Genomic DNA, 12,505 nt, shown 5'->3' with positions numbered 1-12,505 from the left:
ATTGACATTCACAGTTGAAACTTGGAAATAAGGCCAGAAATTATGTCCTTCCCTTTCTCTTTCATTAATGATGCAAAAATAGGAGACTTACCAATCATATCCAAATAAACAATTTTCCTTCTTCTTCCAGACGGTCATTATTGACCGTATTTTAGAGAATGAGCCGTATGGAAAATGTGATTCTAACCCATTTGAAAATGAGGCTCAATCCCATTGTTTAGAAAAAACAAAACTTATCAGCTCGAAAAAAAGATCATCGAATGAGTTGGGGATATAAAACAAAATTTAAAGGAATCAAGAATTGCATGTGTGAGAGTAAAATTGAATCACTGATTAAGCCTTTCTGGTCTAAGTTTAGATATTTGGCCTATAGGATTTGTACAGACAAGTATAAATATTTGGCCTGTAGTATAGAATTAATGTTAATGACACCAACGAAACTTGGGCTCCTCCCAAGGCCGTATTCGGGGGGGGGGGTTTGAACGCCTCCCCTGAAATGTTTGTTTGACTCGTAAAAACATAGCAAAAATGAATATAAAAATTTTTTGGATGCGTTTTTTAAAGCTTTTTTGGTAGACCCCCCCCCCCGAAAAACTAATCCTGTATACAGCCATGGCTCCGCCATCGGTGTTTTTCGCCCCTCTACCCCCTATAGTTAGTATAACTTTCAACCTTCTGGGGGTGCACGTGCCCCTAAAACTATCCCAGAAGTCATGTGTTAACTACTGTGTTAACTACCCCTGTAGTTAATTCAGCTCTAGACCTTCTCCGATGTGCAAGTACCCCTAAAACCACCTACTGTTATCGTGACTCTTGGTATGTGCTACCTGGTGTACTTGATTCTTGGAAATCTTTGACTTCTACGATAGAAATCAGAGCATGATGATGATGATTATGACATCCAAACTGGTGTTGCCATATTTTTGATGCCTTAATAAATTTTTCCCTTTTCGGGTATCGGATTTTGTCTGTAAATCCGATTTACCAATTAAAGCCTTACCAAAATTTGGGAATTATAACCCCTCTTTCAGCACTATAAACTACCTTTGGGACGCGTAACTTAGTACAAATTTTGAACCTTATAACGACCAAAGGGTAGCACTTTTATCTTAGCTGATAGCACGTCATGCCTTCTGTCTGTTTTTTTTTCTCATTTTTAAGTATTTGTCTACTTATGAGTGAAGGTCGACAAGTTTGGCATTCATCAATTCAGACCATTAAATAACAGTTAGCCTCTCGGCTAGTATAGTAAATTTGGAGCAAATGACAATACCGTCAATTTTTATATTGACTTCATATGGGTACTTAACATGTGCAGTGGTGTAGCTAGGGTGATCAAGGATACTACTAAAGGATACATACTGCAGCACCAAGCCGCCTGAGACCAACACAGCGACGCACGCTTCTCCATTACAATCTGTTCAAAGCCTCCCTTTTTACACCCTCCTAGGAACTTCCTATTTCCTTTAAACCTTTCTTTATGACATCCCCCCACCCCAGACGAGGACGACCTGCTTTCTGTTTAGTCCATAGACGGTTGGCCAAAAAGGACAATTTTTGGCAATCTGTCATCTTTCATCCGCAGAGCGTGGCCTAGCCATCTCAACCTTTCTTTCATTATAGCCTTAGAAAGCGGGATTGGACCCCATTTTTCGCACAGCCTACTGTTTGAAATACGGTCAGTCAGCCGGGTACCCAGGACAATCTAAATCTGATCAAGGATGAACAGTACCATTCAAGAAAAACCATGAAAGCAAGTGTAAAACTGACTTCTCACAGGAGACAGTACATTCTGTCCTCCCCTACTGCCCTCCCCCAGGGAAGTCCCTAGCTGTGCTCATATTTGTTGCCATTAAGTATGTACAACCTATGAAGGAGGGACCTTCAAAACCACAAGGCAACAGAATGCATGACTTTTTCTCATAATCCTTTCACAGAAACCATCCTTTTTCATTGTTCTTACAAAATGTGCCTAACACCAAGAAAGAAATTCCCATTGATGTACCGGAACCAAGGGGAAATCTGTAGGGCTGGGCCACTCCGCCAAGCATAACATTTTCTGACCTTTTCCTGCCACGGTATGTTCAGTATTCTTCTAAGACAAATGTTATCAAAAGCTATGAATGTTCAACCATTAGAAGACCAGAGCAAAACTACCAGGTCGAAAGCCGTGTGGCTCTTCCCTGAGGTGTGAGACTAGGAATGTTCTTAGGCGTTGTAATATGTCTTTGGCTAGTATTTTACTAGCCATAGACTTTAAGCTGATGTCCCTCAAGTTGTCAAAAATTAGGGAATCTTCCTTCTTGAAGAACTTGACCAGTATGCCCCTCGTCCAATCTTTTGGGACTTTTTCGTTGTTCCAGATAGCCACTAGGAGAGCAGCCCAAACAACTCTGCCGGCTCGAAGGGATGTCTTCAGCCTCTCTGTCGTGATCCCATCGACTCCAGATGTACGTCCATTTTTCAATTTTTTCAAAGTTGTCGTCACTTCTTTGGTGATGGGGGGAGAAGTTCAGCACTTACGTCAGTTAGTAAGAAAAGTCAGATTGGCTATGGGCCATAGTCAATTCTGCCTGGAGCGACTAAATGATTTAGCCCTAATGAGCATAGAACGCGGAGAGTTAGAAGCAATAATTAGGGCGAGATCATCAATAATTTTACAGAGGCTAAAGTAAGAAAAGACAGATTGAAATAAATGGAGACGTTTTGATAAATGAAAATTTTGTTACAATTTAACCGGAAAATCTTGGGATAGAAGGGGGAGGGGCTAATCAAGATTTTGCCCCGGGCACAAGAGGTCATAACTGTTACTGCCTTTTCCCTCGTAACAAGAAAAATTATACAAAGATATTTTTTCCCAATAAAATCTTCCTTTTGTGCCTGCTCAAAATGCTCCAGCTTTACAGAAAAAGCTGCGTAAAATTTGCACCAAAGCCCCTCCCCCTGAAAGTTCAAGATATGTACAGTTTTCTCCATAATCCCCTTTATTTTGAATGTAATTTTTTAATTTTTTGAGTGTGGCCCCTCCGAAAGTAGACTACCCATAAATTCGTAAAAAGAACACACAATAAGTGAATTAGATAAAAAAAAAGCACAGAAACTCATAGGGAAAATCTTGAAAATATTAATGTTTTTGGGGTAATTGGGTGTGAAGATTCCCAATGCATGTACTTGTTCTAAACGACGTTCGACTTTCTATTATGTTTTACGTCTACCCATCCGACCCCAGCTTCGCATCCACAGCGGAAATAAATTATCCTATTGTGTGGAGTGCGCTATTGCCTTCTTTTAAAAACTAATTTATCAAACTTTTTCCGCTTAATAAGTGTTTCAATGAAAGTAAAGAACTCCATTAAACCAAAATTTTTAGTTTATTATCAAAATGTATATATATACACAATAAATGAATTATAAAAAAAAATACAGAAACTCAGCGGAAAAATCGTAAAAACATTAATTTTTGGGGCTAATAGGGTGTGGAAATTCCCTACTCAAATACCTGCTCTAAACGATCTTCAACTTTATATCATGTTATATCTCTAGCCATCCAATCCCTTCTTTGCATGCACAAGAGAAATAAAGTCCCCTATTGAGTAGAGTACCCTATTGCCATTTTTTGAAATGTAAGTGAATATGATCGTCTTTTTAAAATAGTTACGTTTTTTCAAGTAAACTCTTTTTTTGTGGTTTTATATAATGGGCATGAGAAGCCGTCTAATTAAAACACTTCTCGGATTTGGCAATAGATTGAGTTACAGGAAACCTATATTGATACAGGATATTGTGTTGAAAAATAAACAAGTCTTTAAAACAAGTTGGCTTAACTCGCTTGTACAAAATTCCCAGCTGAACCAAGTAAGAAAATCACGTGGACGAAATGCTGCAACATATTTGAATAATCGGATTATTTCCCAGTAAAATAAATAAGCCATCTTTTCTATTTTCCATTTTCTATTTGTTTTATTTGGATTTGACCTTTGGTTGACTCAATGTGTTTTCATTACCTCTTTATTAAAATAAAATGTTATTAATAATTGTAATGTAATAAACAATTAAACTATAAAGTGGGCTGTAAATAATATATGAGGTAGTATGTAGAAATGATAAGTAACATTGGCGATTGGGACGGGAATGCCCCTGCCTTTCTTTGTGTACTCCCTTCTTTTTCCAATAACAATAGAAAAATTACTTCCCCTTCTAGATTTAGATTTTTTTTTGTATCTTCATTATATAAAAATGAAAAAAAAAATCCTCGCATCCCTTGAATTTTTGTGAATTGGCGCCTCTGTTGATAAGCGTATATGGATAGAGCCTTATAGTCACTTTATGGCGATACCTCTCTTATCACAGAAGATAAAATAAAATGCAAAAAAGAAGGGTTAATTTAGACCAATAAGAGGAAGTTTTTGGACATACTTTTTTGAGGAGAAAGGACTGCAAAAATTCCAGAAACAAGTGAATTGTGTGGAAAATGCACGAAACTGTTTGGAAAAGTCTCAAGATTTTAGTCTTCTTCTGTTGACGGAAATTTCCCCTTTAGAAAGAGGTAAAAAGCGGAAATTTCACTATAGACCACTGAGTTGTTACTACAAAGTCGATGTAAAATAGCATGTCTGATGCCATTTTTCTTCTTTCTCTTATTTTCTTCGTAGATTATCGCTAAAAACCAAATCCGTCTTTAATATTAGGGGTATATTAGGGGACAGGAAGTGACGTTTTAATAGAGGTTCTTGTTTTAGGTAAATTTTTCCTAAAAGAGGCCGTTTAAATAACACATCGGGTTCCGATAGATTCCTTATTTCCGGTGCCTACAAGCAGGGACTTACCAAGGGGGGCCTCGACACTCCCTCCAAAATCCTGAATTTCCCTGAATTTCTGATACTTCTCATTCAAATAAAAAGTTTTATTTTTATTTTTGTCCCTCCGAATGCTTTCATTGCCTCCCCCTGAAACAATTCTGGGTGAACGCATGCCTGAAAATACGACGTATTTTATATTTCAAATCGAAATTTTTATAATATTCCCCCCCCCCCGGAAAATACACTCTCAGATTATCTCCTCTCGGAAAATATCCCCTCCCCGGAAAATACCACCCAACGCAGCTGGTACGTCTGCAATCCGTTTGGAATTTAAAAAAAAGGACTAGAAATCTCAATTTCTGATCTATTGAGCCAACTCCAGACTTCCTACGACCATTAGGTGAAGGTAAGGATGAAGAAGGGACAATCCCCCTCCTATACGGAATAAATTCTGCATATTTTGGGGTTTAATGTTACTCTTTACTTTCATAATAACAGCGTAGACCAGATATATTCCTAAAAATCATAAGAGGGTAGATATCAATATAACATTTTTGATGTTTTTTTAAACTTTCTTTTGTCCCCCCCCCCCAAAAAAAAAAATCTTTTGCTGGAAAATGCTCTTTTGCTTGGATTTTGGTGGAAAACTTTTCCACGGTGGAGCGATTACCGACATGATTTGAAAAACAATCAGAAATTAAAGTCTTTTTCAAATGAAAGTGGGCTAAGAAAAAATTTTCTCCTGAGCTCACTCACAAGAAATTTTCTAGGCGGAATTTTCAGCTAAGATGGAATTTTCTGGAGGAATTCTGCCGGCAAGGGGGATATTTTACAAGAAAAGAACTTTCCATGGAAGTATTTTCCGCAAGGAGAAGGAATTTTCGTGGAGTAGGAGCCGGATTTCCCGGTATTGTTTGAAAACGATCAGAAATTAAACAAAAAAAAATGTTTTTCAGCTGAAAGTAAGGAGCGACATCAAAACTTATAACGAACAGAAATTATTGCGTATATTAAAGGGGTCACCCACTTCTCAAGACCTTGCTCTTTGCGATAAAGTTTTGACATTTTGCTCCAATTCTTTAAGAACGATTCCTGGAACACAATGGCCGTGTAATTAGAATAATAAACCTTTTTTTAAAAAAAACTTTGCCACAACTCGTAAAAAAACCGCAGAATTTGACAACGCTTTCGTCCGTTAAAACTTAAACAATAAGAATTTGTTGGTTCCCAAAGCTAACTATTCTTTCAAAAGAAAGCCTTACCTTCTTGAACTTTTTGGTGCCATATGTTTTTAGCTAATTTTGATGATATTTCGCCTACATTTTTTTTAACCTGGCGCCCACTTCCGCCAAAAATTGCAGAATGTTATATGGAAGTCTCCAACAGAAATGGATTTGTAGTTTTTTCTGAGTTTTTAAGATACTTATGGTGTGCAAATTCCTCTTTTTTCCTTTCCTTAGAACTTCTCAGAGAAACTAAGAAAAGGGAGACTAAATAAAATTATCAAATTTGAAAAATATTATTTTCTGTTGGAGCGGAGGGGAGGGGGGTATTTTCTGGCGGGTAAATGCCTGGAACTCAAACATTGTCAATATCATAACCTTTAAAAATATTTTTAAATAACGTTTAGATAACGATTTAACGTTTAATTAACGATTGTTAATTTCTATTATGAAATTTCTCAATTTTCTGTTATGGAAAATTGAAAAAGTTGATTTTTGATGAAATTCATGATAATTGAGTGTTAACATTTTTTTTCGATTGTCTATTATGTCTGTATTTACGCGACTGCAATTCATCGTCAATTTAACTTTTAAAAATAGTGATAATAAAAATTATTAATTGACCAACATCTGGAAATGTAGTGCGAAGATGTTTAGTATTGTGTTTCAACCAGAATCAGATGCTCACAACATCTTGACAATATCATTGACAATTGACAGATGGTAGATTAAGACACTAGTTTTGTTTGTGGGATTTAATTTAAGTAGGTTTAGAAGCTGCAGACAAATTTTACATAGATATAACTTACCCTATCCCCCCCGTTTTGCCCCAATTTCCCCAACATCTTGACAATATCCTAATGACCTTGGCTTAGAAGTTACATGCTGTCTAACACAGGCTAGGTTTTGACGATTGGGTTACTTTTTGGTATTTACTTTTCATTCCGATTAAGGACGTACTCAGTGGGGGGGGGGGCGTACGCTTGGCAAAATTCCGAAATTTTCCGAGTTACTGGACACTTCTTGCTCAAATTGCCAAATTAGTTTTTTTTTTTTTTTTGCCCCCTCTCCCGGAGAGAAATTCCTACGTACGTGCCTGATCATTCCTCCTGTGCTTCCAAGTCTGCATTCAGATGTCGTTCCGTTTCTTTCGTGCACACATAGCAGTCCAATGCCTAACTCCTTATTCTCATAGATTGTAATTTCCTTTATATCAGAGCTTTTACAATGTGGATATATTTTTGTGATTAAATTTAATCACACAAATTGATGATTAAATTTAACTTATTAGCTTATTAGCGTAGCTTGATAAGTTTATTAGCTCTCAGTCATAAATGCTGTGATCTGCGTATATCACCCCTCTAGCATTCTGACTTTTCGCTAGCAAAGAGCTGATAAATTACGTCAAAGAGCTCTTTGACGTAAAAACCGCCCCCCCTTCTACATGAACATTGTGGTCAAAGTTATTTTAACTCCATCCACTAGAAAAAATTCTTCAGTTCCCTTTCCCTAAGGGTTCAGTCTGTCTTTCGTAGCTTAAAAATACAGAGCACTGTAGTATGTTACATAGGAATTTGCAGACGCGAAAAACATGCAACTCATAAAAGTTACGGATATTTATTGGAAGGAGGTCCCCTCCCCTTCCATTGCGTTCTTTGTTATATCAATATAATATATAAACCTCTACGTAATATCTAATATCAATAACGAATCAGCCTTTTGATAAATTAAATAAAAAAAACAAGTTTTTTTTAACTGAAAGTAAGGAGCGACATTAAAACTTAAAACGAACAGAAATTAATTCGTATATGAAAGAGGCTGCTTCCTCATCAACGCCCCGCTCTTTACGCTAAAGTTTGACTCTTTCTCTCAATTCTTCTTTTTAAAACAGTAAAAAACTTTAGCGTAAAGAGCGGGGCGTTGATGAGGAAGCAGACTCTTTCATATACGAAGTAATTTCTGTTCGTTTTAAGTTTTAATGTCGCTCCTTACTTTCAGTTAAAAAAAAACTTTTTTTTTATTTAATTTCTGAACGTTTTTGAATCAATGCATGTTTTGATTTTGGCTCTCCGCAGAGGAATAATTAAAACGAAATTTGCATTTTTTTTTGGCTAAATGGCTTTCTTATAATTTTGATCGAATGATTTTGAGAAAAAAAGAGCGGGAGAGGAAGCCTAGTTGCCCTCCGATTTTTTGGTTAATTAAAAAGGCAACTAGAACTTTTAATTTTTTACGAATATTTTTATTAGTAAAAGATTTACATAATTTATAAATTAGCTTACGTAAAGAACTTTTGTATTCTCATATTTTTATTAGATATATGAGGGGGTTCGCCCCCTTGTCAGATCCTCGTTCTTTACACTAAAGCTTAAATTTTGTCCAAATTCATTAAGAATGACCCCAGAATCACAAAAGCCGTAGAATAAATAGTTGAAATTACTAAAAATACTTTAGCGTAAAGAGCGAGGTATTAGGAGGAGATGAGCCCCTCAAATGGGTAATAATTTCTATTGTTTTAAGTTTTAATGCTGTTCCTTACTTCCAACTGAAAGAACTTTTTCATATTTATTTTTTCAATTTTTTTTTTAAATAATGCTAGTAAATCCTGCACTCCCTTCATGGAGATTTTCTTCCCCCATGACAAATTATCGATGGAAAGTTCCCCCAGCATATCCTCTTCTTCTCAACCCCTCCCCCCAACCAAAAAAATCCTCCTGAAAACGCCTGTACACTTCCCAATAACCATTACTATATGTAAGCACTGGTCAAAGTTTGTAACTTGTTGCCCCTCCTACGGGGACTGTGGGGGAGTAAGTCGTCCCCAAAGACATAGTTATAAGGTTTTTCGACTACGTTGAATAAAATGGCTATCTCAGAATTTTGATTCGTTGACTTTGGTAAAATAATTAGCGTGGGAGGGGGCCTAGGTGCCCTCCAATTTTTTTTGGTCACTTAAAAAGGGCACTAGAACTTTTCATTTCCGTTAGAATGAGCCCTCTTGCAAAATTCTAGGACAACTGGGTCGATACGATTACCCCTGGAAAAAAAAACAAAACAAATAAACACGCATCCGTGATCTGTCTTCTGGCAAAAAATACAAAATTCCACATTTTTGTAGATAGGAGCTTGAAACTTCTACAGTAGGGTTCTCTGATACGCTGAATCTGACGGTGCGATTTTCGTTAAGATACTATGACTTCTAGGGGGCGATTTCCCCTATTTTCTAAAATAACGCAAATTTTCTCAGGCTCGTAACTTTTGATGGGTAAGACTAAACTTGATGAAACTTATATATTTAAAATCAGCATTAAAATGCGATTCTTTTGATGTAGGTATTGGTATCAAAATTCCATTTTTTAGAGTTTTGGTTACTATTGAGCCGGGTCGCTCCTTACTACAGTTCGTTACCACGAACTGTTTGATGATATACATCAACACTTCCCAAACCTTTTTTGTTTCTAATGCGACCCGGTATGAGGTTGGGACCCATCTTATAAAAAAATTTATTTACGAAGCGAAATCTACTTTTATAAGAAAATCCAGTTATATATGTGCTCATTTCATACCTTTTTTTTATATATTTTTTTATTTTCTTTATATTTTTTCTCAAATTAAATCCGACATCTCATCTGTTTCGATACGTTTTTTTTTAAGTATATCACAGTGTAAATATTAAACAATAGCGAAAATTTCTATACTTTCCATTAAATATTTATGAGACACATCAGCACATCTTACTTCATGACTCCGGCCTCGCGCAGGCGCAATGAAATTTTTTTTAGCGCATTACGATGGGATTATGGGAGATCTATTGTTACCCTTTCCGCACGCTGTGATGTATCCCTTTTTTTGTACCAAATTTCCGCTATATTTATGCTATGAAGTACATCAGTTGAAAATCATGAATTCAGTTTTAAATGAAAAATGATTATACATGCAGTTATGCAGGTTTCTTTTTTTGCATTCTAGGCGCGTAATTTCGTCAAAATCTCGGGGGATGGGGTAAAGTTGGAACCGATTTTCCCAAGTCAAGTCAAAATAACCAAGCGAAAACGGAAAAATGAGTCATGTGATTTTTGTTGATAAGTAGCAAAAATGGGGGAAGGGCTCATTGGGACCCTGGAGGGGGACATGGGGCCCCAAAGAGGAACTCTGGGCTCTGGAGGGGAACTTGGGAACCCAAACTTATGCGCAAGCCTGGTAATGAAAAACCAGTGTCCTCAGGACCATTACAATACGAAAGGATACCTCTTCGGTCTTAGTCATTACAATTTTTGGAGATCAACAACTTTCATTAACCATCAAAAGAATATGTCTGTCCAGCAAGTATCTCAATTCAGTATATGCGAATTTATGGAGTGATGCCAAAAAAGTGCCCAGAAACAAATCACTGATAGCATTTACCATAGATCCAACTCCAATGGAGAAATCGATTGCGCAATTAACTTGTTACGATATTGTGACGCTTAACATCAGTTGACTAGCATCACAGAAACAATGCATTGGTTGCCTAGAATGTCTTTCTACAAACATAATATTATCAATGACTTTTTGACTCAGTCGAGCATCGTGTCGTTCTTTTAGCATAGCAGATAATGGGTCTCACTTTCGATTCATACATCAGATATAAATTTCATAAATTCAATGGAAAACTGCGTTAGAAACTAAAAAAAGTTGTTGGTTCAGTTTTTATCTCAAAGTACCAGATGGGAGGGTTGTCACATGACGTATTGCAATGTTTCACCGACAACATAAATGATTATGCAATACAGATAATGCATCATTCTTGAAATTCTCGGAAAACAGGATATGGGCCCGCTTGTATTCGTTGTATTGTTTCACTAACAACATGTATGATTATAACGCATCATTTTTGAAATTCTCGGAAACCGGTTTGCATATTCTTGAAATGATGGCCAAAAAAGGTGTCAGCAACTCCAATAGTACAATGGGGTGGGGTCCCGCTTAAACGAATAGAGAGGATATTACTAATGTGTTAGAGGCTTAAGCTTCTTACATTCAACAAAATAGTATATATGATATGCAGTTTTGTTGCATTAAAGAATAGCAATTATTTTATTGCTCTCTGTAATTGACCGTCCCCGCACCGAAAAATGTATGGATCTTCTCCAAAATGGAACTCTGGGCTATACCCCTTACTACGTATCCAACTCATTTGTGTTTAATTTGTCAATTGGATTCTTTCAGTAAAACCATGCACAATTAGAATTATGATATTAATGATAACAATAACTTATTTCTAACCCACAAAATACATAAAACTGTGGAGTAAACATACAAAAAAGAAAAAAACAAGAAAGACACATGACAACATAAATAACATAACAACATAACAACATACAACATAACATTCTTACATTCCCAACATTCTTACATTCCAGAATATCATCATGTACGAGTTCATTCCTGCTTTTATTGGTGAAGGCATTGAGCCCTACCAGTCTTACAATCCAGATGTTCACCCCGGGGTAAGCCATGTATTCCAGGCTGCTGCTTTCCGCTTCGGACATTCTTTAATTCCACCTGGTTTGTATAAACGCGATGCCCAGTGTAATTTCAAGAAAACGCCCAACGGAGCACCAGGACTTCGACTGTGTACCTTATGGTGGGAAGCAATGGTAAGTTTATTGTTAGCTTAGCCGCGGATAAAGGGAAGGACTAATTGTAAAAATTTTTTTTGACTCAAAAGTTATTTAACTTTTCATTGGCTTAAATTTTTATATAGCTGAGCCAGTCAGGCAAAATCTAACTTTTTTTTACTGGCTTGAAATTTCACTCAGGTGATTTTTAAACCAGTCAGACTAAAACAATAGAATTAATTTTGTTTCCAAAACTGGCTAACGAAAATATGTCATAGATGTAAACCAATGAAATTAAAGCACACATTTTACCATTTACTTGTAAGACAGTAGTCTCTCTCTTTCTTTTGGCCTAATCTTTTTAGTGACGAATTTTCTATTAGTTTCTCGTTTTCCCATGGAATGGCATAGCTTAAATTTTGTCACACTTCTTGAGGATTTTAAGCACCTTTTTTAATTTTTTTGTAAATCGTTTTCATCATTACTTTTAAAGTTAACATGGATAATAGTTTATAATCCGGAATAAGTGTCAAATGGTGATTATTTTACCTTTGAAATCATATTTGAAAATCTTTTTTATTTATTTTCGATTTCTATTGGTTGTGGTTCGCTCTTCACTAGATTGCATTTATTGCTGCAACCATGATTAATCAACGCTCTATTTTTATACCCTCATAGACGCTATTCCGTTGACTTTGATTGCCCACATTTTGGGATAAATTGTACTTTCCAACCAAACTATACCACAGAAAATTCTTTGCAGTGCAATTCTAACAATCGACGTCATTTTCCATTTCAGAGACAAAATACTAGAACAAACTGACAGGGGAGCGATTTCTATTTCTTCACCCATACTTTTCATGGTTGCAGTGATAATCACAAC

General features: G+C 36.3%; 1 protein-coding gene across 2 annotated transcripts in view; it reads left to right on the top strand.

Moving 5' to 3' along the window:
- LOC136039608 (dual oxidase-like) overlaps window positions 1–12,505 on the top strand; it is a 180,335-nt gene that overhangs the window by 55,578 nt on the left and 112,252 nt on the right. For both annotated transcript variants that reach the window (XM_065723497.1, XM_065723498.1), the window contains exon 7: window positions 11,425–11,661. In XM_065723497.1, coding sequence (XP_065579569.1) covers window positions 11,425–11,661 — 237 coding nt within the window. The remainder of the gene's footprint in view (window positions 1–11,424; window positions 11,662–12,505) is intronic.

Source organism: Artemia franciscana, chromosome 19, assembly GCF_032884065.1.
Source record: "Artemia franciscana chromosome 19, ASM3288406v1, whole genome shotgun sequence".
In the NCBI taxonomy this organism is placed as follows: Eukaryota; Metazoa; Arthropoda; class Branchiopoda; order Anostraca; family Artemiidae; genus Artemia; species Artemia franciscana.
The sequence above is the reverse complement of the archived record's forward strand: the minus strand, read 5'-3'. Positions and strand labels throughout refer to the sequence as shown.